A 27,780-nucleotide genomic window follows, 5' to 3' on the forward strand; every position below is an offset into this window, starting at 1 on the left:
AGTCACCTTATGCACTTGTCACCAAATTTGGTCAAATAAAAATGTGAATTTAGGACAAGTGGATCCGACAAAGTGAAGTAGCGTAACGTTGAGACATTATGGAAGTGCGTGGATTTTAAATGTGAGCGCAAAGAGTCCAGCATCATGTGGACAGCCGGCACGGAAGCCCCTCGGGTCACTCTTTAACAGAAATAAATGCGGCAGTGAGGCTTTATTGGCGGAGATTACCTGAGCGACTCTGACCACTGCTGCCGTGCGCACCACAGACCCGTGTGTGTGTGTGTGTGTGTGTGTGTGTGTGTGTGTGTGTGTGTGTGAAAGCTACCACTAGTCGCCCCCAGTGCTCTTCAGTCTCCACTTTCCCTTCTCACCGCAGACTGAACGTCACGTCCGCACTTGAACTTGAGTTTTCTCCCATCGTAGAAGCCAGAGAGCCACACAGAGCCGCTCAGAGCCGCACGCACAGTCCAGGGGATGCGGGACTCACAGAGAGCAAACACAGTGGCTTCGCTTTGACTCGAACAGTTAAAGTCTCACCCGCCCGGCCGCTGCTGTCAGTGCAGTAGAAGTGCCAGCCACTTGGCCACATTTCGAGAAGTGCCGGGAAGAAAACTGGATTCCTTTTTTACGCACTCCACCGCGCAGGAGCGGGCAGTGTCCGGCGTGGCCGGATAGTGGACACAGGTAGACACTGACCATCAGGAGGTGACCTCTCGCCCCCTTCCGTCTCTCCATCCTTCACTCTCCGCTCCTCTCTCGGCTCGCCGCTGACAGATGGTGTAAAAGCGACGGAGAGAACAGCGACCCCCTCCCTCACCTCAGATCGAAGAAAGGAGGCGCACAGACACATTGGCACCAAACTCCGCACGAGCGCCCGGCGCTGCGCCACGGCCGGCCACCGCGGAACGCAGGAGCCACTGCCCGCTGAAGAGATCACCTCCAGGGCGAGATTCGGCCCAGCGTCTAGTGGTCAGCTCGGGGGGCCGACAAGCAGGCTGTTTGTGGGCGGATTGGTCGGTTATAGGAGCCGGAGCGGGAAGAGGAGGAGGAGAAGGAGAGCCGACCCTTCCAGCGCCGCTCTCCGGGCGATGCCAGTGTAAATGCCAGGGCGATGTCCCGACGCAAGCAGGGGAATCCGCAGCACCTGTCCCAGAGAGAAATAACGCGTAAGTGTTGACACGTTCAGTTTTTCACGCGTGACTGTGCAGAGGAGCTGATTTATTGAAGTACTTTTTCCAGGTGATAAAATGAATATTTTCAGAGCTGGAACAGAAAGTTTGCTTCCCCGAGGCCATCCTCTCCTCTCTCCCAGTTTACGGACAAAATCAGATAAACGCTTTATTTTGCGTTTATTTGATTTTTACTCTCTATAAATAATTACAGTGAATTTAGAGTAAAAAAACGTCCACAGCCGCGTCGGACTTTTACTGTAAAAATCGCTCGTGGAGAAATTGTACTTTTTTCAAACTTTATTCTTCCACCTCTTGTTTGAAACGAGGGGCGAGCAGCGTGATCACTGCGCGGATAATTACACTTTATTTGTAATGTTTTTCAGCTTCACGCGCTCCCCGGAACACATTAAACAAAGGTTAAAAAAACAAACAACGCACCTCATGTTAGAAAAAATGCGTTCGAGCTAATTCTGCTAATTTCTTTTTCATGAAGACAGCGTGGATCCTTCACGCTGAAGCGTCGGAGAACTTTACACGTTTTCAACAAACAGGGTTGTCAAAAAAAAAAATCGTAATTTTATTTCCTCGCGCACATTTTAAAGCGGCTCCGTTTCACGTCTCTTTTCTTTTATCGCCGTCTTCTGAATTTTGCACGTTATAGTTTCCAGTCCGTCCTGTTCGTCTGTTTAATTGGCCCATCGCTCTCATGCTGTTTTCTGCCGCACGCATGCAAAGCTCATTCCTCCCGTGGCTGTAATATTAATGCCAGGTTTGGATTATTTAATCGGTCTGCAAAAAAGAAAGAAAGAAAAAGGGTTTCAGGGTTTCCCTCACGGCGCGTTAAAGCGGAACACAGTGAGTGACGGCGTCTCGGAGATAATTCCACAGAAGGTTAATTTCCAACACCTCTTAGCTTATTATTGATTTATTTTTAAACAAACTTATGCGACACATTTAACGTCTTAATTACTCAAATTAATTTCCAATGACAGGATCACTTTGCCACTAAACTTCTCAGCGTCAAATAATATTTTCTGGCCTCAGATCAGTTTTGTTGATGGACTTAAACGAAGACCAACAGTAAATCTTCACAGTGGTTTTATTTCTTTTTATTTTTTACGATCTGCATGTTTGGTACTTTACTCACCTCTGTGCTCCGGCTGCAGGTTATTTGGGGAGACTTCTCTTGTGTGAAGGCTGCCAGATCAGATCAACTTACACTACAGTGTATCAGTGTTCACCTCAGTGTGTTTATTTACATTTAGCTCTCAGCCTGAGTGCATGCAGGGGTTTGAGGCCACACAGGCATCTGTTTGCTGCGAGGCCATCGTGGTGTCGGCCCAAACAGAGACCAACACCTGAAGTCACTGAGTTAGATTAAAAATGTGCCCTCACATTAGCAGCAGACAGAGGTAGCACTGGTGCAGGCCCAGTTTCTAATGGAGCTCATTGTGATATCAGCCTTTGCTGCTCAGAGCAGACGGATAGACAAGAAATATGAAGGTGGAGGTTAATAAATGAGCAACGAAACATGCTTCTGCACATCCTGTAATTTATGATTTACACACACACATGCATTTATTTATGTGAGCGTAGACGTCAACAGACACACACACATATGCATATGAACACACGTGAGTGAATCCTCCACTCGTGCCAAAATTTTCAAAGAATTCTTCCGGAGCTGTCAGGTGATAAAATCCCTCTGACCTGGCTCTCCGTGCCGTGGATTTATAATTTGGATTTTGCAACACGACACACACCACAACACAATAGCTGTGCACTTTAGAAGAAGAGTTGCTTCTTAGTATATATGCAGGAAGAGCCAGGAACACCGAGGTAGATTTTGTGCACTTTGGCGTCACAAAGTGCATTCCGACGCTCCCAGTTTCCTGCAAATCTTCCTGATTCTGATCGCAGATCATTCACACAGTTTTAAAAATTCTTTCCTTTTTCCAGTTGATTAAATCAACAAGCGATCACAGTTTGGAGCTGATCAGCTGATCATTGCCCTCACTGAACACGGAAGAACCACTTGCATGTTTATCGTCTACATCTACACTAAATATGCACCAAACCCAGCGCTTCCCTATAACAGTAAAATCAAACAAGAAGCCACCCAGAGCGGAATTTGGTGCAACTATTCCCTCAGGGGCAGGAGCTTCATCAGTAGGACTTTATATTGTTGTGTTTGTCTCACAGATTTGGGGGCATTTTTTTTTCTTGTAGCAGCAGCAGACAGTTTACACCTGAAGGTGCCTCCTGCTTCTCATTCACTCCAAATAAGCCTGGCTTTGCTCTGAGAGGCTGATTTAAGCATGAAAAGACACAAACAGGACGAGAGCTGCCATTGTAGTCTCTCACACACACACACACACACACACACACACACACACACACACACACACACACACACACACACACACACACACAGAGGGCTGTGTGTAAATTGCACTTGCCCACTTGAGATGCATGTTTCCTTTCGGCTTGTCAAATAGCCACGCACCCTGCTGGGGCTATGTCTTTGTTAGAGAGAGGGGAAGAAAGAAGTCAACATCTCCTTCTTTTAAGCGTTCTCTGGGTGAGGTGTGGTTCAAATAGCACAAATGAAAATGCACTGCTTCACTGTGGCTCATTCAGGGTCACGTTTGTGAACGATACGTAATGAAAATCCAAATAGTTTAATGCTCATTATTTTCAGAAACGTCTCCCGACTTAAAGGGTAAACAACAACAACAAACAAAAAAAACATTTCATCATGTTATTTCCACGGCGACTGTAAACTGACATAAATAATGTCCGTGGTGATGTGGTGTGTTTTTTCTAAAGAGACGTAATTTACGCAGCTGCCGGGTTTTAAACCATCAACCACATTTTTTAGTGGTTAAAAATAAAATGTGTGTTTCCTTAAATTTCCCACAATTTTCCTTCCCTGTAAATTATGATTTAAGAGCTTTTTATTGTTGCTGGAAATTAGAAAACATTTAAACATTTATGTGAACAAATATAAATGTAACCTTAAAGGTGGAGTGTGTGAGCGGATGAATGCAGCAAGTTTGCCCCAAAGCATGCCTGAACTCATTTAACGTGCACGCAGTTTCACACCACTACATAACACACACACACACACACACACACACACACACACACACACACACACACACACACACACACACTCCAACATATCCTGCATACCTTTGTAAGCTGTCTGTCTTCTCTCTGTTTCTGCGCCTCTTCCTGCTAGGGGGAGCTCTCAGGCTGTCAGAGCCACAGTGCTCTGCCAATGAGAGAAGTGGAAATGTGCTCTGAGTGTGTGTGTGTGTGTGTGTGTGTGTGTGTGTGTGTGTGTGTGTGTGCGTGTTAATCAGATGACATCAGCGCTGAAAGACCACATTCACCTCTCTTAACTGTCAACAGCTGCACACTCGACTGTCTGCCTCTCTGTGGCACTTCTTATTTAGAGCATACATGTCGATTCACAGCAATGAGTGACTGACACATTTCATGTGTGTGTGTGTGTGTGTGTCTGTGTGTGTCATTGCGTATGACTGGAGCCACATTTTAAAGTTGTAGTAAATTCCTGTGTGTAAATATTTCTGCATGTATTTTTGTCCTGTGTGTTCTTGCTCTGCAGACAAACGTGCACTTTGTTTTAAAACACATTTCATAATATTTCGTTTTTCATTAGAAATCTGCAAATATAAGTTTATTTGATTGTTTTTATTTCTGTGTATTTTGGTCTATTTGGAACATTTAAATTTAAATGAGTAAAAGAATAATTGTAGTATTAAAATGACTGCATGTGCTGATTCTGAAAATGAGCCTTTTTTGCATGTTGCAAAAAAAAAGAATTAAACAAACAAACAAAAAGCATTAGTCACTGTCTTCACCTGACAGAGGTGAAAGCTGGATGTTGAAGTCCACCTCACACTCAGTTATGCTCTTCGGCAGATGAGCCAGTGACACAGCTGCTCTGCGTGTTTGTGAGTAGCACTTGTTTTCCGCTGCAGCACCTCCTGGGCAGGTGGCTCTGCTCGCATCTCTCTGTAACTCGCTGTCGCTGCTGTGGCGGTGGACTCAAATACACCATTACAATCCTTTGTGCGTTTGGCAGCAGCGCGCTCCTGATTGGCTCGACATGGTCACCCAAACCTCACCCAGCACACAGGAGTTACTTTGAATTACCTTAAATTGATGTTTATTTCAAACTCGACTGACTTTGAAAACAGGTTGTGAGTAAAACTGCGTCCTCGCATATTTTAATCGCCTAAACACTGAAAATGATTCTTTGAAGTTTCAGCTAAAAGGAAACTAAAGCCAAACATTTCTGAGGCATTTTCAGTCTCATAGGTAGAAGAAGAGAGGTGACAGGAAGTGAGTGAAGATTGAAACCGGGGGGGACGTGATACCGGTTGCTTCCTTTAACACCTGCAAACAAAGCGACATGTTTACAGCAGAAGTATCGAGTTTAAAATGTTGCAATAAATGTTGAAAATGTATTTTTTATAAAAAGAACAAGAAGCTGGATTATCTACAAATAAATGAAACAACTTTTAGTCGCCACGTACAATAAATATACGTCCCAAACGCGACTGTGAAGTTTTAAAAACTGTATCTCAACACTGACTTTGTACGGAAAGCCACTTCCTGTTTAGACGAAAGTGTTCTGAGGGCACATCTTAATGTTGACAGTCTCTGCGGTGGCAGATTATTTTCATCACTTTGAGTCTTCACTCGTCTGCTATCACCGACATCTACGGTCCGTCACGTACGAGTCACGTCCAGGACCAGCCTCGGCTCTTCGCAAAGAAAAGTCGTTCTTGCAAAACAATAAAAAGCTCATAATTTTAGATAAATAAAGTGTGCGTGCAGCAGCGTGTACACGTGTGTAACAGTACACAGTGACGGTGCGGGTAAATAAACAGTTTATCAGTCGACGTGTAAGCGAGCCGCCGTCAGCTTTGAGTGCGTGCCGTGAGGGAGTGTGTTACTCTGTGTGAGTGTGATGTGCAGTCTCAGCCACAAACATTATATCTTGATTTAAGAGAGAGAGAGTGTGTGTGTGTGTACGCGGTAATGGTAAAAAACACAGAAGCCAAGTCGAGTTTTCATCATTTAAGTCGAGACCCGCGCGCACACACCATTATCACTGGTCTCAACTGGCAGAATCTTTCTGGTTCTGGGAGCAATTTTGGTGCTTTTCCCATCAGCCTAAGTGTGGCGGCAGATAAAAGTAAAATCATGAAAACAGCTCTCGAGGAGAGGCGGAAACAAATATTTGATGGGCATGTGGCCAGCAATGTGCTCCCGTTTGTGTGAAGGATACGTGTGAGAGATTTCCATGGATTTACAGCACACGTGTGGTGAAAGGTGGTGAGACGGAGGGAACCAACCCCAGAGATGATCACCTGCTGAGGGAAAACATTTGCTCTGAATTCAAAACTAAGAGAACCTACAAACACCGAATTCCCAAATCCTTCTTCAGATCCGTCGGGTCGCTGGTGATTTGTGTAGGTTAGGGTCTTGTTAACGCACAGCTGACATTTAGCAGAAGAACAATGAAATAAATTCATCTATTCAGCGCACAGCTAACACAAAACTCTCTGGTCAAACCTTCTGCTATGTTATAGTATTGATATGCTGCCTGTCATATCTACGTATCGCTCTTACCCGACTCACCCAAGCCTCGTTAAACTGATGCAGACTTTAGACCAGCTCTTTAAAAAACCCTATCAGTCATAATTCTAATGTGAGGTGAGATTTGCATTGGTGGTGGTGGTGGGGGGGGGGGGGTCACCGTACATGTAGATTGGATTTGTTCCAGGTCAGCTCACTGGTTTTATTCTCTCTAATGTTTAGTACTGGGAAACATGCTACCACTGTACAGGACAGATGGCTGCAGCCTGCAGGCCACACGCACACACACACACGCACACACACACACGCACACACACACACGCACACACACACACACACACACACACACACACACACACGCACACACACACACGCACACACACACACACACACACACACACGCACACACACACACACACACACACACACACGCACACACACACACGCACACACACACACACACACGCACACACACACAGACTGATATCCTCTAACATATAATGAGTGCAGCACATACACTGCAGTGCAGATGAATGTTTGTACTGTGTTGTATGCGATACAAGTACAATATGGTCTTTGAATGTTTAACAGCAGACCTAAAACAGGTATACGGTGGCGTAGAGGGGTGGGGTGTTCCATCTGGAGCCTTCATCCACGTTTGACATCCCAAATCTGTTTGCATTTCTAATGTGGAGGCTGAGACAAACGGCCAGCCTGCTGCTAATCCATCATCTTGTATTAGAGACAGAGAGAGGTGATGGTGATGCGTTTGCTCTTCGTCATCGTCAGCATTCCCGTTTTACCTCAGAGGGTCAGTTGTTCCTCCAGCCTCGTTCAGACCTTCTCGCTCCTTTTGGAGACAGCCCTCACTTACAAAGCTCGCTCGCTGGTGAAGCTGTTGGCCTCTGCAAACACCACACATGTGCTGTCCTACTGCTGTTTCACAGCAACGTTCAGAACCCTGCCCAAAGCCCATCTGCTCACTCACAAACACTGAAAAAACCCTGCTTACGACTAATACGTGTGTCTTAATTGAGACCATGTAATAACTCCTAACGTGTACGGCGACCCACTTTGGGTCATAACCACATACTAAACAAGCACATTCTCAGAAATGACGAGTTTCAACTGAACTCTCATACATGCAAAGACGTGGACACAACCCGGGGTTCGATCTAGTTAGTGTAGAGCTTCTCACTTACAATTTTGCTGAATTCCCATTTTCCTTCCTTCCTCACAGGTGCGAGGCTAAATAAAAGTGTGTGTGCACTGCAGCAGTATGCGGTGTATATTGTGTACTTTGTGTTTGAGATTGAACAATTCTAAAATATATAGTTTGTGGTGTGTTTGAGATGGTGGCTGAAAATTCACCTTCTTGGACTTTTAGATGTCTTGAAAAAGCTTCGAAGCGTGATGGAGGCGTGACTGCACACGTATGAAGCTGCACTGTTGTGTCGGAGCCACCACACATTAAGCCTTATGTTAAGTGAGTGCCGCCTGGTCTAACAGGTCGTTGGTCACGACTCTGATCGTTCTGTGTTGTCGTCACCGCAGCGCTGTACGAGCAGCTCTTTAAGTGTGTCGCTCAGACACGTGGTAACCTAATTACACGTTTGCGTCATGTATAGATTTCAGCAGGCGATGAGCGAACATACACCCAGGTTAACTCTGACGTGTCTCCTCTGTTTTGTTTCTCGTGCAGCGGAGGTGGAGCATCCAGATGGCGCTTTGCTCTCCGAATCCCTACCCTCCAACCCACTCACCCTGCCCTCCAATCCACTTGGCCTACGTCCCCATCCTTTGGACCCCAGCTTGGCTCACACGCTGCCGCCTGGCCTCCACTCTGACCACGACCTGCTCACTTGCGGCCAGTGCCAGATGACTTTCCCGTTGGGCGACATACTCCTCTTCATTGAGCACAAGAAGAAGCAGTGCCAAACACCGCTGCTGGCCAACGGCTGTTATGACAAGATGAACGACCGAGGAGGAGGAGGACAAGGAGACAGTCCAACTCTGCAGAGCCTTCATCACTACGCGCAGAGGGTGGAGCTAAGAAAGGTGTTGGAGCCAGTAGAGGTCGGCATCCAGGTGACACCAGAGGAGGAAGAGGTGGGAGGAAGAGGGGAACGAGGTGAGAGAAGAGAGAAGACACCAACCAAAGGAATTTGCCCGAAGCAGGAAAACATGCTATCAGGTAGACGTGACGTACGCAGGGAAACACACTAAAGCCTCTTCTTTCTGAGCACAAATACACAAATGTCACTTTTATGTGTAATTAAATTCATGAAGTCAGTTCAGCTTCAGCTGCGTTTGTTGCTTTTTCACATAAGGGCAGGCCAGGTAGGTGTAAATAGATCATTTTCATGAATAATTGAAAGCACAGTTTAAAAACTCAGGTTTTCTTTGGCTAACATGAACATTTTTGGATGATTTAAACAGAATTTAAGTGAAACTAATGTGCAAAAAGAGAAACCATCAGGAATGGAGCATTTTTGAGAGCACCGTATGTTCACTTTCTGCTGAACAACGTTGCTGTGCAGACTCGTCAGCATGTTGCCAGATTCAGGTTGAGGTTTGGTTTCTTTAAGAAAGGGGAAAAGCTCAAATCCTCCCACAAAAACCAACCACAACTTTTGCTTCTTCTTTGTCGCATATGTAGCATCTGTGACCTTTGGAGGTGTGAGCAGGTTCGTCCCAGGCTGGTCCCTCCGACTCAGAAAGTTCAAGCTCATTTCATCTGAATCAGCTCGTGTTCACAATGCACACACATGGACACGAGGCCCCTCTGACAACAGCTTTTCATTTATCAGCTGATGTGGTCTGGCACTGAAATCAGCTGCTGGGATAAGCTTGAGTTTGTGGCCTGCCAGAACCTGGAATAAACTGTCATTGTTATCCAGATGTGTTATAGGTAATGATTAGTTTTCCCGAAATGCTGAACTATTTAATTCCAAAGAAAAACCTTTAGGTAGTAACAAACCAGCAGTTTTTTCATCAGTCTAAATATATCCCTGTTTTAGTTTGTGTGATGGCGTCCTCTCGTTCAGCAGAGGAAGAGAGGCGTTCATTTTATTAGAGGACATGGACAGCAGAGGGACAGACGAGGAAGAGGGGTGAGACAGGCAAATTAGGGAGGCAAATCTCTAAACCCCCTCAAGGACTCGGTTGAAACAAATTGAGCAAAACATGACAGAGAGACTCACCCCGACTTTCATGGAGAAATCCAGTCTAAGCCATCTGCTTAAAAAGGTGAAAAGCTCATTAAAATTCAAATAAGCACAGGCAGAAAAAAACAGCACGAGAGGAGAAGAAAAAGTGGGAAAAGACAGGAAGAGGGATTAAAACGAGGCTAGTTTCATCCCCATTCAGCGAAGTAAAGAGGCAGTTTAGCATCTGTGTGTGTGTGTGTGTGTGGGACCAGCAGTTATCGCTCAAACCAGTCAAGACACTCGTAAAGAAGCCTGTGACAATAACCCTGTCGTGCTCTTCTAGAGGTCAGTTTGAGGATCGCAGGCTCGGCCTGCAGACCAACAGTCTGTTAGCACAGGCAGCATGGTTAGCATCGCTACTGTCTTCATGCATTATTCAGAATGAATAAATAATGAAAGACTGATTTCCTGTGAACCTACACATTCCTCAATAATCTCACCACCTATATGTAGACCTACATATGAAGCGAGCTGATTAGTGGAATCAGCTTAAACGCTTCATGAACGGAGCTAAAACAGAAGACAAATACAAATGCAACGTTTAGGGAGGTTTTAGTGCCGGCTCACCTGACTGAAACAGCTCTGAAAGCTTGGAAATGATTTTATTTTATTTTTATTTTGAAATGAACTTGATTAAGAAATGTCGTCACAAGTGGTAGATTAGACATCAGCACATGAACGATGTCAGAGGACGTGTCACTATCACACAGGGTTGGGCTGTTTGCTATAACGCCACTGACATCACGTCATGTATGTGTAACACGGTTATGACATTTGGATGGAAACATGAATGAATGTGTTGGCCTAAAGTCAGGTGAGGAGGCTCACAGGTGAGCCTCTCAGTGAGCGGGACGGCGGTTTCGCCTGCATTGTAAACACTGTGTCTGGGCCTGAACTTCATCAATATTTTACCAGGCTGTTACAGCTCTGCCGGGCAGCTGTGCATTGCTGCTGTGGACAGCACAGCTGCCTGCACTCGTGAAGCTCGTGGAGCGACGCTCCAGCTTTGCATTTAATGCAACTGTCTGAATTGTGGGGTGCAAAAAGCTGGAGCGCAGTCCCCGAGCGTGTGCAGAGCTGTGCTCAGGCATGTCTGCTAATTGAGTGGCACTGGCCATGGCTCGGCATTATTACATTTATGTGCATAAATATATATCCACCCTGTGTTTAAATGTGTGCAATGTATCGAACTGCCATCCTCCCATGAAATCAACCCCACGTGCGCTGCGTTGGAAGACTGGAAAATATAATTGCACAATATTTTTTATAGCAGAAACTGCAATAATTTTCACATTAAAAGCAAAAACGTATTAGCGACTCAATTGGACGTGCACTGCAGCAACTGTAAACTATATTGCTCCAATAACATTTTATGTTTGAAAATTACCCACGGTGTTTCCACATGAAATATGTCCAACGAGCACCTTATTAACACGAGCAGGAGACAGAACAATTTATTAATCAAGCTGGAGTTTAATTTGGAGAGCGCGCTCTCAGCCCCTCTCGTCATTACTGGGGGATTGAAATGCGGCAGGTGGAATTTTCTCTTTGTAACTCAGGGCGGCTTTTTCTTCAGCGTATGTTTTTAGCACCTTTCATTACCTGGTGAAAGAGGGAGGGACAGAAGCACAGGGAGGGAGGCGAGAGAGATGGGGAAAGCGATCGGGGACATGACGGACGACACTTCTTTGTAATTGGCTCCCAGCAGGTCAAACTACTCGTTTATTGTTAAGCTTTTACACTTTCATTTGTCCTCCATGTGAAATGGAACACGCACACGTGTGCACACGTGTATGAGCATCATGCCAAGTTTCTTTTAACCCCTAAATTAGAAGAAGTGTTTGTGCTGTGCGAGAGCTGCTGGGTTTTTCCTTTTCCTCTCTCCGTCTGTCAGGTAGCAGAGAAATAACAGAGCACCTAGCTTTTCCATTCAGGCTGTGAAACACGTCGCTGCTATTGTGCTGAAGGATTACGAACAGCGGCTTTAGTTTGTATACACAGTGTTGTTCTGTTTCAGCTATTGTTTTTTCCCCACAAGAAGCCCTGTTTAAAAACCTCCTGATTCAGTTTGGAAAGGCTGATCAAAAGGAAAACGTGCAGTTGGTTTTTACCACGATGTGAATGAATAAGAGTTTTCCGGTCACACCCATCTCTCCTCTGTCTGTAGCTGAAACTCACTCAGACTTAGAAAAAAGCCGTTCCTCCGATTTAAAGAATAAAAAAAAATCGTTTTTGTTTTTGCTTAAATGACACAAATCTTCTCTCATTTTTGAGTTCATGTAGATTTCTACGTTACTTCAGCCTGAAGCTTCATCCTGTCTGATTTTATAACCATGAGGAGAATCACCATCATGCCTTGCAGTTAAAGACTGGATGTGCTGTGATGGTGACGTAAAACCATCATGCAGAGAAATTTGAAAGCGTACTTTTTGCTCTCTCTGCTCTCGTCACACACGGCTTCCTTCCAGACAGACAAACAGACACAGCTCGGAGGAAGCATCATCTAAACCTTCCTCACAAGGAGTGAATATTCAAAAACATCAAGCACAAACACCCCAAACCACAATAAGCCCAGCGTTCTAACAAAGGCATTAGATAACTAACCGGGCCGAGTTTTCGTACGTCAGCAGAGATGCATTCGAACAGCTGAACCAACCTTTTGTCAGCGCTGTGTAAGCAGGTGCACGCTGACAGGATACCTCGGCTTGCAGGAGGCTTTAGGATTTTAACTTGCAACCCTGACGTCCAAAGCCCTCCAGGCTTTCCCAGGTGACTAGGCGTGAGGTCTCTTGGCGGCTTCACAGAGGTGCTGCACTGACAGAAGTCATTTTTACTATGAGGCGCTCAGCCGCCATGCTGCGTACACTTATCACTGACGAGTGTTTAGCACCCGACAGCGCCGGGCCGGAAGCCTCGTTAGCTCGAGCTTAATTCAGACATTTAACCAAGTCCAGTTGGAGTGGACACACACACACACACACACACACACACACACACACACACACACACACACACACACACACACACACACAGATTAAGAAAACAGAATAATTAATGCACTTTGTTTCCAATGGGGATGTGCAATTTTTCACATATTGAAAAAACACATTTTAGGAGTGTTTGTCTGTGTTTGAATCTCATATAAATATTCTTCACATGGACACACACACACACACACACACACACACACACACACACACACACACACATCTTCAATAAATAATGACTGAGCACAGTGGCATGTCCCTAAAATATTTACCATATGCTTATTTATCTTCCAAATGAAACTGTACAAAGACTTAACAAAGAGCCACGGTGCAGTGTGTGTGTGTGTGTGTGTGTGTGTGTGTGTGTGTGTGTGTTTGATATAGCAGCCTGTACTTTAGAGGCATTGCGGTCCCTGCTGCTCTTGTTTTTTCACATTGTTTCAATAAAGCTGGGAGGCCTCTCGGATGGAGCGACGGCCTTTTTGAAGTGGTAATCACTCTGGTTTGTGCTGCTCGCTCTCTCCCTCACTCTCGTTCTGCCTCTCCTGCCCACTGTGTGTGTGTGTGTGTGTGTGTGCTTTGGCTAGTTCGGGTTTGTGTACGTAAATGTGGCTGTTTTCACATCGCACAGGCCTGATGCATCTCTAATAGGCTCAGAGAGGTGTGGAATCACACAACTGAAGAAGTAAAGAAAGTGCGTTTAATGAGTCACACAGTGCCGGCCATCACTGATTATGACTCATTTCCATGATAGAAGATTGTAGCCGGGCTGTGAGTGTGAGTGGGTGAGGAGGTCCGCTGTGGACGGGTCACACAACAGTCAGTTTCACTTAAAGCTTCCACCCTGAAACATCCACACAAGACGGGTGGAAGTTTCATGATAAACTTCTTCATATTTTTTTTGTCCCTGCATAAATTTGGAAATAGCATCAACACTGGCACACACACGTCAAACAACACACTCTGTTTAACATTAATAGACAAACCAATGCGACTGTCAAGCAGCTAGCCGTACTCATAGCTCACTGACCTTTGGATGCTGCATGCTAACAGGGAACTCATACGGTGCTAAAACCCTCCAAACACCCACAATTCATGCTATCCAACAAGCTCTGAGTGACATCATTATGGGTCTCAGTGGGATTCAAAGCTGTGCAGTGAACATGCTGTAGTGTGGGGATGCTCGTCATATTCAAACGTTAGTATCATCGTGAATGATGTTAAAATCCTTTTTAAACATTACATTTTCCTTATTTTGACTGACAGCTGGTTGGGTGTAAACAGTGCTGCTACCTCAAAGTGGCCGTAATGGACACGAAAGCAGCGTGAAAACACTAAAAGAGCCAACGATGACCGAGTCGTGCCGGCGCTCTGAGTCTCACTGAATTTGTCCCGTTTTGGACAACAGACCAATAAGAATCCAGATGAAGCAGCGTGCAGCCGGACTCACCGCGTTTAAGGAACTGAAGCCTGCATGGGCCCTGCTGAACCTGAAGCTTGCTCGTGTTTCTCTTTGAAGCATCAAATCCACTTCTTGTAAAGAAACTCTGGTGGACACTGTGTGAGACGGACAGACCTGCAGACGGAGGAAGAAAGAGCATATTTATCGTTAACGGAGCACCTCGTACGTCTCTGCCTGCTCAAAATCCCTTTTTGCGAGTTTTGCCATGTCGCCTCGCTCTGCTGTTAATCACTTTGCATGCACTCATTTAAATATTAAAATTTTCTTTAATCATCAAAGCCAGTATGCATCATGCATATTCATACCCCCACCCACCCCCCATTCCCTGGATCTCAGGTTCATTACTCTGCTGCTAGCCATTAGCCACTTCCCTAATCACACAGTTTATACACACACACACACACACACACACACACACACACACACACACACACACACACACACACACACACAGGTAGCCACCAGCACTAACCAGTGGTAATCCGCTAACTAGACTTAAACACACAGGCATCCCTGCAGTCTAAACCGAGCGAGCAGACTTGTCATCCATCCCGGCTGAGATGGCTGGAGTATTTGTCAAGAGGCTCGGCAAAACCTTCATTTGCATAATGACTTTGTAGTTCTGCATTAATAAAATTTGCATATGAAGCCATGTTAATTACTCCTGATCAGCCTTTTTTGCATTCATGCATGGTAATTTTGGGCGACTTGCAAAAATTGATGTCCTGGCGCCTGTGATGAGATTGGTGGAGGAGGCGCTCTGTATCTGTGTGTAAGTGAGGCTGAAGGGATGTGGAGATGATGAAGGTGGAGCGTTCGGCTGTGTTTGGGGCTTTATCAAAGCAGAATAGACGGCAGATTGGTGCGGTTTGCTTTTCGGGCACCATTTCTCTTTCCGCTTATAACTTTTTTCTTTTTTTTAATCTTAGTGAAAAGAGCTTTCCAGTAAAATCCTCTCCTACTACTGTACAACACACACACACACACACACACACACACACACACACACACACACACACACACACACACACACACACACAGAGCCTGGCAGGCAGCCATTTGTGAGTCTATTGTTTACTCTGGGTTCTACATTTCAAACAGCAGACTCCTCAGACTGTACTGGGTTTGATCAGGACTTGATGCTTTTTTATATGTGATGTAATTTGATTTGCAGTTTCTCATTTTATCTGTAAATATAATTGTGATAAAACTCTACCTGTAATAAAGCCACGGCACGGCCTCAGCTTTCCTGGGTGACCGGGTCTGTGGAGGCTGTAACGACGACACAGATGTGATGTCAGCTCTTTTCTTTGGCTTGTTTCATAGCTGCAGAAATGCAGCTGTGTAAAGCAGCATCTTCATAAGTGAACGAAGGCTGATTTTAGAAGCTTTCTTGGCTTATTTGAATTCCCCACAGACCTGCTCAGGTTCAACAAACCTCACAGTTACAGTTTCTTCATAGTCCTGCTCCATTTCAGGCATTCATTTATTTTTTTTGCATCTTTGCTTTTCATATTGAGCTTTTAATGTAAGCATCATGTTCTGCTTCAAAAATCAAGCAAAACTGCAAGAAGAGAAACGTTATGTTTTCCATTATTCCTTCGAACACAACAACAAATTAAAGCCGGACCCTGTTAGTGTCGACCCGCAGGCTGGATGCTTTACTAAAAATGATTTGACTTTTTAGGAGTCTCCATGTCAAACACTGTTTAGGTTTTTTATTGAGCGCACAAGTCCTGAAATCTGAAATCATGTGTGGTCTTTCTGAAAAACACAAATATGTGAAATGTCCTCTTGGTGCGTCACAGCTCTGACAGTGTGCGAGTGACACAAGATCAATTCACACAAGGCTGAAGGCCACAGTCATGCTCCTATAGTGGACAGTGAGGGCTCTCATTCCATGTTCACAATGACATACAACCATACAGTTACTCATAATATTATCACATAATAACAGTACTTCACTTTTAAATATAGGAGGTTACTGTGAAAACTGTGGCAGGTAACAGGTGAGGACATGCTGACCAGTCACTGCACGTGTCGTCAGAGCTGTGAGGATCACTTTACACAGAACCGATCGTCTGTGCAAAGTCTTGGTTTCTCAGTGAATAAGCCCTCAGTTAATGGGAGAGTCTCTCTTATGGCGTGTTGGCCTCTTTGACAATGGCAGATCAGATCGGGTGGCGATAAAGCACTTGGTATCATTTTGTTTCCTGTTGTGTGCCTGAGCTGTTGTCAGACAGGTAGTCTGTGAAGAGACGTGAATAGAGAGACGAGAAAGAGAAGGAGGTGGACTGGAAGGCTTTGTGGAGGTGACAATGACGGGACGCAAAGCTATACGTGCGTGTGCGTTCACTGACTGATGACATTTGAGCACCGAACCCCTCAAGGAAGGGATACAGTGGTATTCTCTGTCGTTGCAATGTGTGTGTGTGTGTGTGTGTCTGTGTGTGTGTGTGTCTGTGTGTGTGCAATTTTATAAACACATAACCTCTGTAGTCGTGTCAAACGCAGCCGATTATTATCGTATTATTACAGCAGCAGTAATTTTGCTGTCAGTATCAACTTTGTGTTAAGTTGAAGTGTAGGAAGGTTCAGTGACACCGGTCACAATTATTTATCTGTAATTTTCCAACATTGTGACTGATCTGTGTTAAGAAACTGTCACAGTGCTGGTAAAGGACCAGTCTTTAGTCATGAGTGCACGAGGGCGCACTGCAGAGGGCTCGCAGATAAAACTGCCAGGTTCATAAAGAGTTCACAGCAGTGTGAAACATATTAATGTCACGTGGATGCTTGTGTTTTCTTTGCATGTTCAATGCTATGTGTTCAGTACCATAAAATATATTTAGCCTTTGCAACATCGAAATATGCAGACAATGCTTTCAAATTTTGCAAGCCTGAAATATACGAGAATCACTTCAATGCTGGAGCCGTAATTAAAATTTAAATACAGCAAAGTGGGATAAGTGTGCTGGGATTCATGCACTTGTAGAGAGGAAGTGCATCCCTGCAGTGTAAAAATAGAAAGAATAGCACTAGAATTCCACACTCACCTATTTGTCAAGCTCTATTTCTGGTATCTGGAAAGTGTTCCACACAAGCGCACTTTGTACAGGAAACTCCACTTGGGCTGAAATAAATAAAAGAACTTGTCGTTAGCATGAGACACTGGATTTTTGCATCTAATTTGCAGCAACAAAGGTGAAGCAAAGACGCATTTTTGCATTTGTAAAGCATATGCCTGCCTGAAACGTGCAGAGTCATCTGGGCTGACGCTGGTCATAGGAAACTAGCAAGCTAGTTTCCTATGACCAGCGTCAGTTTAGTCTAACAGAACTTTATTATTATTCATATTTGGTGTTTGGATATGCCTCCCAGCTTTGTCATAACACCCGTAATCCCAGACTTCTCTGAATTAACTGCTCAACTTTGCTCGGACTGAGACCAAGGGATGTCTCTGCTGTGTCTCACAGACAGCACCGTGCTTTGTCTTGTCTGCACCACCACAACAACCTACTTTATCTCACCAGCTTTGAGGATCTGAATCTCCACCTGTGTCATGTTGACACTGCTGGTTTTTGCTGCAACTCTGCATCCAAGATTTGATTTTGTGAAGTCGGATGGTAGCACAAGAGGGCTTTGGAGGATCGGGGAAGCATGTGCACGCTGCAAAGCAGACACAACACCTCAAAGACAGGTAACATATACAGCAGCCCAGTGATGCTTCAAACCTTTTTACACCAAACAGGGAGAGGCGTAGCTCTCGACTAAAAATAATTTGCCAGCACTGTCACTGCTCACTAGCAGGCAGCAGCATTCCCAGTCCAGCCGCACGGACACGATGGGATTATCCAAGTGTTTTGCTGAGTTTGAGGGAGACTCATGACCGCTCCTCTTCTCTACAATAGCCTGTCGGCATTTAACACTGGCCAAATCACCACTTAACAAAAGCTAATTTCTCACTTGGTTAAACTGGGAAGGATTAGGGGCCCTGTGTTGGTGCAGTCCATGTTTGGTGAAGAGTGAGGGATGGAAGGATGTTAGCAAAAGATTTAAACCTCAATTACAAGCGAGCGAGGACTTTTGTGCATCCGTGGCGAAGGTGGGACGCTGAGGTTTAGCCACTTTGCTGGAAATGTTTGCTGCCTCATTGTGTGTGCATGTAGGTGTGTGTGTGTGCAGAGCTGAGGGTGACATAGCCTGACAAATACATGATGATCCCCTTGTTTAGAAGGCTTTAAATCTCTCCGGTTTCACATACTTACTGCCTTGGCTTTACATGAGGAGGTAGGACACATAATCCAAGCAATTTAAACCTTTCCTGTGTTTTATGACAGAAACTAAAGAGCTGCTGTTCTGTTGTGTGGCTGCTGCATTTTCCTGTAACTCTCTGAGGTTAGGGGGTAACCCTGACCTACACTTTGGAAATATGGAAAAATGCATTTGTGGATAGGTGAAGTATTTCTTAAAAGCTACAACTACAGCTTGAGGTTCAGGCTGAGATCTTCTGGTGACCTAAACCTGGATCTACTCCTTTAAATGAATTTGCACTTGTGTTTCCAAACAGAGACAGAAGAGCTGTGAGGCTAAAATGCTAAACGGGCTGTTTGGCCCTTTGTACAACATGCTTCATTCACTCACTCACACTGACGGATGAACCACAGAGGACGTTTGTCATGTGGGCAGGCATCAAACCAACAACCTTCCAACTGCTCTTCCTCCTCAGCTGCAGCCAGTTTGACCAGTATGCCTAAAATTCCCCAAATATAAACCAGCTCAAGCTTCTAGCATCACTTTTGCATCACTCCTTTAAAACTGCCAAAGAAAGTTCACAACAGAAGCTTTAGAGCGTTTTCTTTTCTCCCTTTGTGTTTTTTAAAATCCTGTAAAACCCTTAAAACCAGTTAGTGCAGCTCCTCTGCCACAGTAACACGTTCTCCTTTGTTGTGTTGTTCTTACACCGTCCAGTGTTTCAGCCTTCAGTGCTCACACTCACTTATTTTGTGTGAGGGACGTTCTAGTGCTGCAGAATCAGAGCGGTGGTCTCTCGCAGTCTTTGGACCCTTTAGCTGCTCTCAGTGTCTCATCTCCTCCAGACTTTTGGGGGGACAAAGAGAGAGTTAGAGTTCCCCCTCCCAGAAACAGCAAACCCTTTCGTTTGTATCAAAGCTTTGCCTCACCCCTGCTGACACCCCTGAATTATTCACTTAGAGGAAAGGATAAACAAAGCTTGCTAGCTACAGTTGTTCTATTGATTTCTCTGAGCAACATCACAGATAACAAAAAGAGGGCTGGAGGAGAGAATCTCGGCTGCTGCCATCTCTCATGCTCCTTAAAAAATAAATAAATCTGTAAATAAATCAATAACGTGGAGTTTTTCTTTGGAGAAAACAGCCCGCGTCCCGTTTCACAGGAACGCGAGTAATGCATTCATAAATATTTGTTGTTATTTAGGCAGCAAGAGCACATGTGAGCATCTCCCCCGTAGGAGCGGCCTTTCTTACCTGTGGGTTCGACTAAAATTGCCAATTGTTGGGATAATTTGGTGTTTAGAGCGAGGCTGAGGGGGCCGGCCAAGTAAACAATGCTGGCTGTAGGCCAATAACTGGCAGCAGCCCTCTGATGAGAAACAGGCAGATCTTTTCTTCAGCGTTTCTCTCTGGCCCTTCTGCACTGGCACTTCAAAATAAAAGCCCACCTTGTTACTTAAATCTCTCTCGTGCACGGAGTTACTGGGATCGTTAATTTTAGGATCACCTTCATATGCACTCCTGTGTTTGTGATCCTGCAGGATCCTTAAATTCCCCCTTTTTCTCCACTTAATGTTTGGCAAATTAAAGGCATGTGAGATCATTGTAATTTGGCAGGTGTTCCCTCACACCCCGTCTAATCGTCAAAGGGCTTGTCCATGCATTTGCTACCCCTGCCCCACAGCACACTACTATGGCATCTAAATGCTATTTGACCCCCAGTGACGAAAACTGCAGTGTCTGAGGGATTTTTTCAGCTGTGGGTGGTCAGTGGATAACGTGTGACAGGTGGCCTTAACCTGTGTGGACTTCCTAAACTGGCTGCAACGAGGAGCTTCAATGGCGTGGGAAATGTGCCGAGTGAGTCCTGATGCGATCGTGCTAGCAAAACCAAGATAAAGCCCTCACATGCACAAAAACACTCGCAGCAGAGCAGAACCAGCAGCCTTGAACGAAATGGTCCGTACTTCAGTCTAATGAGGATGGCTTACACCAACCAACTCTAACCACGCAGTTTTCTGATTCTCTGTCCTGTATAGTGTCTGTAAGAGAGAAAACAGCTGCTCGGGCTTTGATACAAACCTCACATATAGATGCAGACATACACCTACAGGATTCACATCGTCTTCCAACTGAAGGATGAATAACAGGGTCTGAGTTAGTATGAATGAAAGGTTTGTTAACGTGGGGCTAAAGTCAGTGGGCGTTGGGAATGGCAGGAGAAATCATTCAGTTTCTAAGGTAATGATGATCTTTGTCACTGAGTGATAGTTTTCCTCAGTTTCCTTTTCCTTCTGTAAGTTAGCTGATGTTCAAACTTCTCTTCATGCTAACCTGCAACGAAAAACAAAGTAAATGCGGCCTGGCTTTGGTACAAGACTAACTACTAAAATACATGTTTGGCTGTCGTGCATTCCTCCTACAAAACACTTGAGCTAACAAGCTGCTGTACTTTAGCACTTAACCAGTGTTGATGGTAACAACCAGTCACACCATGTCAGCTGTTCACAGATGGCCGACCAGTTTACTGTCTGTCGTAACTGGTTCTGTGTAAGTCACGTGGTGATTGTTAGATTTTCTAAGCTGCAGTTAAACTAGTTTTCATGTGCTTTGAATACAGACATGTGAAACTGTTACGATCCACCCAGTCACCACTCGGGGGCATCTCAGCCACAAACTAAAGTTGTTATGTTTCAGCTCACTTACGCGCATTTTGGCCTTTTAGCCTTTTTTCCGTTATAAGATTTCACTCGGAGCATGCCACCAGCAGGTGTAAGTGTATCCTGGAAGGCTCTGTGCTCACTTGGTGGATGAAATTGAAATCACTGCATGCTATGAATCAGTATGACTCTGCTACATTATATAATGGGCCCCCCTGCCTGCAGGTATATACTTGAGCGTTAACAACGCAGCCTTTCAGGAGCTCTCCAGTCATGTAGCCCTTATAAGGGCCTCCAGCACAGACCTGTCTCATCATCCCTCCATCCATGTCCTCCCCTAACCCCCTTCTGGTCTGGATCTGCTCTCGACCTGCCCCACTTTCCTTCCTGCTCCTACTTCTCACTGCTGTTTCTGTATAAACAAGTGGAGTCTGACCAAAACATTCAAAGCCCAGTCTACACTCCTCCACCATTAACCCCCTATTGTACTTCTGCTTCTGCGTCCACAGATTAAGTTGGTCAAGTCAAATATGTCTGTTTTAGGGGAGAAGACGTTTAAATAGCTGCTAAAGATTACCACGCTGTGGTGGGTGAAAAGGTGAAGCTGATCACGAGGAACAGTGTTAAAGTCATGAACCTGGTTTGTGATGAAATGAGGGAGAAAGGCACCAGAACAACAGAGAGAGAAATTCTTCTCTTGCTGGTGTCAGGCAAAGCTGTAATATGTCTTATTCAAACAGGAGGTGCGCCGCTACATCATAGTCTTGGACGGAGCTGCAAGCATATGTGTGTGTTGTGTGTTCCAGGAGACTCCCACTTGGCAGTGTGCAAGAGGAGGTGGAGGATGGGTGGGGAGGGATTTGGACGGGACAGGTGACAGGGAGACATAGAGGAGATGGCGAGGGGTTCCAAAAATGTGTTGGACTGCCGTCTTAGTGGAATCAAGCTCGTGGCAGCGTTTCTTTATTGTGGCTACAGAAACCAAACCAAGTCTTCACCTGACAAGATGTCGATGACTTCACCTCCACAGACAAAACCCAGACTCTCCACGATCCTGAGCGCTGGGCATTTTTTTAAGTAATGCAAACATGTTTGTTCTTGTTTCTCCGTTTAGCAGAAGCAGCACAGACACGGACGGATCAGCTGTTGTCCTGGAGAGTTGGGGTGGATTTACCTTTTATGTGCCACATCTGTACTCTATCAGTTAACCACGTATCTAAGTGCACCTCCCACTTGCCAGATCATCCTTGCTCCTGTAAGGTCCCGGCTTACTTTCAACTGTAAACACAAAGTCCACACGCTGAAAGAGTGACAGGTATCAGGTGCTCCTCCATGCCATGTGCATATGAGTGTGTCCAGGATTAGGCGCACCCCCCACAGGCTTCAGAGGCTGTGTTTGGGCAGGATGAAGCCTTGTGTAGAGTCTATTGGTGACAGCTTCTTCCTCACACACACACACACAGCTTCATGCGCGCTCCCCAGGTGCAGTGGTGCGGGCCAGTGTGTGGGATTAGCTGGTATGCTCTGGCACTCTCCTCTGGTAATCCCTCTAATTTGTTAACAGGGCACAGAGACAGGGACACACACACACAGCTTGCTGCAGCAGTTTGTTTTGGATTGCATCTCACCCCCTCATTTTGACTACAGGACCACTTGTCATGTGGCGAGAGGGACGGAGCATCTCGTCTTTGTCCTCTTCTTTCTCTCACTGCTGCTCCACTTCCCTAATGAGCTAAATGCATTCTAATTTGGCTGTGATGAGCTAAGCCTTCCTTTAACATCCCAAGAATGTCAAAGCCCCCTCCCTCCCACCCCCTCCTTGATTTGTCATGAGTGCACGGCTTGTATACACATTTGTGTGCGCACACCTTGCACAACCATAATCCTTTGTTGGCTGGATAACGTGCAGAGAAGATGGGGTAATGCTAAAGTTCAGCACATGCTGAGACAGAGTGAGGGAACAGAGAGCAGCAGTGTCTAAATAATGTTGATTCTGGATGTCGATGCACTTTGTTCCAACTGTCAGGTTGGACTTTTGAGGTGTTGCTTTTTAAGCAAAACACAGCTCCTCCAGCTACTGACAGCAGTGACTGCAGTAATCTCATGTAGTATTTGGGAAAAACAACCCAGCTATTGAGAGCTGAGTACAGTCTTTGAAACAGTGATACAGTAAAAGTCATGGTTTGCCTCTTCAAATATACATACGTGTCACTTTTACGTTTGGGCCTTTCGTCCACACGTACATGGCGTTGTCGATCACTGAAAACTGCGATTTTAAAAACTCTGTTTTTACGTTTACGTGTGGACGAGGAAAACAGAGATTTACTCACGTAACGTCAAAGGTGTGTTATTGTTTACATGAGATTCATTTCTACAATAGAAGAAGAGAAAATATTGTTGCTGTTAATCTATCGGCAGTTTTTACACACATATACACACAGTTACTGGAGTCAGAGTGAACTTCACAGACGTTCTCACAACGTCGGTTTTAAATAAATTAAATTTTTAAAAAATTTAATGTATGTACCCTGTATGCATTTGATTTATTCCTAAGTTCCTGAGACAGCCAAATACTGTCTTTTGTTATTAACATTTGAAAAGTAACACGAAATTAGCTGCTTTTCCAGAAAAACACAAACTTTTCAGAAGTACTTCAGGTTTTGTGAGGGTACAAAACCCTGTTTAGCCGTTCCCTCCCAGGCTTCTGATTGGCCAACATTTTGTTTTTAGCGTTTACATGTGGACGGAGATATTTTTCCAAAACTGCACGTGTGGACGGGATTAAAAAAAAAACGGAAACGGAAAATCTCAGTTTTCAAAAACACCCGTGTACGTGAGGACGTAGCCAAAGTGTTGTTACTGAAAACAGTTGGTTATAAGCAGCTCGTACAAATAAGCTGAGAAAATAGTTTCTGAGAGTCTCCAAAGAAAATGACGTTTTTATCACCAGTTCATGAACTAAGGCTATCACTTATTATGAAATTAGCACAAAATCCAAACCAAGCACTAAACTTTCCATTTAGTGTTTCACTTTGGACAAATCAAATCACCCGGCTGAGCGTGTAGGCTGACAGCAGGAAGAGCTTAGACTTTGGGTCTTTAGCCACCAGCATCTGTGGTGAGTCAGTCCAACAAATCACTAAAGGTTGATGCTGGAGAAAAGAACAGGTCCTCATATTTGCACAGCTAAAGTGATTTGATTACAGCTGCTGCTGTGGTGTTGTTGTGATTGTAGTTATGGACACATGGTGGACGGCGTAAAAAAGCTGCACTCTGCACACGTCATTGAAAACTAGCAGAACACTTTAACTCTGCACCAGATGAACTTGAAACGATCCCATTGGCTGGAGACACACACACCAAATAAACACCTGTTTAGAGAAAAAAGTGTCCTCTACCGTGACAGTGAGGTATGTAGAGTGTCCACACGTGTAAGAGTGGACAAACACGGTGCCTGATTTGCTTTGCTGCCATGCTATGATAGTGAATCGGCCGTGCAGGAGGAGAGCTCTGTGTGTGAGGTCAGGGGGCACCATGGAAGAATAATAACGCAGCTTAAGTATGCAAAAAAATGTCAGGAAACTTTTTACAAGTGGGACAAAAGGCCAAGAGGAGAACATGCACACACAGATGTACACACAGAGTCCCTGCGCTCCCGACTCGTCACAGCTTTCGTGCTTTTTGGTGTGGAAAAGCCTCACAAAGGTAAAACAAACGTGTTAAACGGCTGCTTAACCTCGTGAAGTTAAAATCAACCAGGTTGTTCTAAACTGTCGGGTCAGAGTTCGTGGTTGGATTTGGTCGATGTGTTATTTTGTTCCTGTTAACACGTAAACGGAAAGCTTTTAAGAGAAATCAAAATGTCTGGACCTTTATTGAAATGGCACATTTTCTGCTGCTGAGCAGCATGTGGCTCGAATAAACCCATGTTTAGGTGTTGAACATTCAAACATGATGGCAAAGAAGACATCGGGAGGACGATATCTTTATAATGGAACAAACGGTGTTTTTTCCTGATGATGGTTTAAGTAAACTAGCTAAAGATGATGAATCACACTTTATGACGGGAGCTTTTCCCCTCAGATCAGCCTTCTTTGTTCTTCTTTTTAGAGTATTGCAGAAATTGCTATTGCAACGAATAACATTAGGTGTTTGAGTTAGCATGAAGTGAAGTGGAGTGGAAACTTTTAGGCCTAAAATTACTTTATCTTTATTTTTGTAAAGCTGCCTAATTTGCATTAGTTTTATCTATGAGCAAAATGAAGACTGGCCTGACGCTGCATACCAGTCTACTCTACCTTTGTGAAACCTGCCGCGGGTTATTTCAGTCACTCAGTGTGTGTAAATACTTATAAAGCCATATATGCAGGGTGCAGTTTGCAAGAACATCAAAGGCTAGATTTGGTCTTTCACAATAAAACAATAAAGAAACAGCGTGCATTGATTGTTTCTGCTTTGCTGCAGAACATCATCTCTTTCACCCTCATCTGCAAATCTGTGGACAGAATCTTTTGGACTTTGAGCTCTGAAATGTGTTTTACAGCATCGTGGCCCACAGGCTCCAACTTTGAGTGGTGCAGTGAATTAAGTCGAGGATGGGGAAACTCTTTTCACACTGAGCGTGGCTGCTCAATCACTTGCAAAGTCAACAAACTGTGTGTATAAAATTTCTTCAGGAACCTTCAGCGACGTTTCTACCTGTGAGCTGTGAGACAGAAGCCTCGGTGCATAACTGCAGCTCAATAAGCTGAAGTTAGAAGCTACAGATCTCATTTTGTGAGTGATGTAGATTATCCAACGTGCAGTTCAGACTCATAAGGAATGTTTCCAGGACTTTTCTGTCAGGCTCTGAATCCTTTGCGTTTCTACATACATTGAAACAGCGATGCTTGACGGCACAGTGCAAAGTCAGAACGTGATCTCCGAGTCTGCCCTCGTGAGCTCGGAAATTCAATTTGAAATTCAATTTAAAGTCAATTTCTGATTTGAGTATTGTTTGTGCTGCAGTGTAAAAATCAGAGGGTGGGGATAGAAATGTAACCCCACTGAGGATAAAAATAATTTAGCAGAAGCAGGGGTGGGTGGAGTGGGAATTTGCTCCGATCCAGGAATTTTACTTTGATCTTATAAAGTTGCGGGGCGACTGGAGCTGGTATTGCTGACATTTAACTGCAGTTGTAGTAAAATTCATTTGATATTTTTCTCTATATAAGAAAAGCAAAGGAATAGCTGCAGCTTGAGAGGATAGAAAACACTGGAAAGACGAGTCTGACTCTGTGTCGCCATAAAGGAAAAGGATCTTTGTAGGACACAATAATCCTCACAGCCTCGGCTGACACTCACTGCATTTATCGCACACATTTGTGTTGATCCGTGCGTCTGCTTTAATTGTACATCTCTTCCTCCCTCCTTCAACTGTAATAGCTGTGATTTAATTTGGCTATTTAACCTGTAATTCCAGCGATATTTATTGAGGACCGAGGAGGAGAAAATTGGGCCATTAGCCGCCCCAGATGAATACACTGAGATGAAAATGAATGCTGCTAACTGCCAGTTGACCTTTGCACCTTTGCTTTTCTAGACATTCCCACTCTTCCCTTTTTTTTATTAGCGGCAGCAACAGTAATTACGGCAAATTGAATCATAGTGAAAATTGGAATCTGACAGTAATGAGAGTTTTATACTGTGTGAAAGTGAACCCGGGAAGAGAAATGAAGAAGAGAGATTACTTAAAACGTGGCTGCTGCATATGTGCCGCTGGACACACACACACACACAAACCAGACACCATTATCACTGGTTTCAACTGGGAGAATCCTTCCAGTCCAGACGACCCGATCGCTGCGTATTTGTTTGAGAGGAAATAAATCATATTAAAATTCATCTTCCTTACTGCTCATCACACTGGGTCGATGATATTTGGTGTCCGTAGGGTTGTGTCTAATAATGTGACATTATACATACTGAAGGTGTGTGTGTGTGTGAGCCAAACTAAACACAGGCAGAGAGCCAGACTACACAGCGTCTTTCGTCTTAGAGTTTATGGACGGATGGGTTTGAATGGAGAGTTTAAGTTGCTTAGTTTTGTCAGCACCTCTGAGGTTTACACATTTAAAGATAATTATTTCTGTTTCCTGTGATCGAAACATGAACTGATCCCAGAGCATATATATGAGCTATTGTTATCTGTCGATTTTAAAACTTACATTAAGGTTTATTGTTCATTTATTTCAACAAACAAGTCACATATTTGATGCAGCTGCCACTACTGCACAGTAAGGCCAATGGCCAACAGTGGCTCTGATGTAATAGTACACTTTCCTGCTTTTGACCTCATTTGGTCATTTTTGAAAGAAAATGGCACATTGGCCTACATCGCGTGATTAAACATCTGATCACA

At 44.6% G+C, this 27,780-nt stretch overlaps 1 protein-coding gene across 1 annotated transcript in view; it reads left to right on the plus strand.

The window, feature by feature from the left end:
- Positions 1-263: 263 nt before the first annotated feature.
- Positions 264-27,780, plus strand: part of bcl11ba (BCL11 transcription factor B a) — a 36,055-nt gene continuing 8,538 nt past the window's right edge. Inside the window, exons 1-2 of the mRNA XM_086274742.1 lie at positions 264-1,166; positions 8,512-9,003. Of these exons, the coding sequence (XP_086130868.1) occupies positions 1,112-1,166; positions 8,512-9,003 (547 nt within the window). The 5' untranslated portion in view covers positions 264-1,111. The remainder of the gene's footprint in view (positions 1,167-8,511; positions 9,004-27,780) is intronic.

The sequence above is a fragment of the Aulonocara sp. 'chitande type north' Nkhata Bay genome, linkage group LG19 (assembly GCF_057382095.1).
Source record: "Aulonocara sp. 'chitande type north' Nkhata Bay isolate Kocher_YH1m ecotype deep benthic linkage group LG19, A_spYH_male_GT1.1, whole genome shotgun sequence".
Classification (NCBI taxonomy): Eukaryota; Metazoa; Chordata; class Actinopteri; order Cichliformes; family Cichlidae; genus Aulonocara; species Aulonocara sp. 'chitande type north' Nkhata Bay.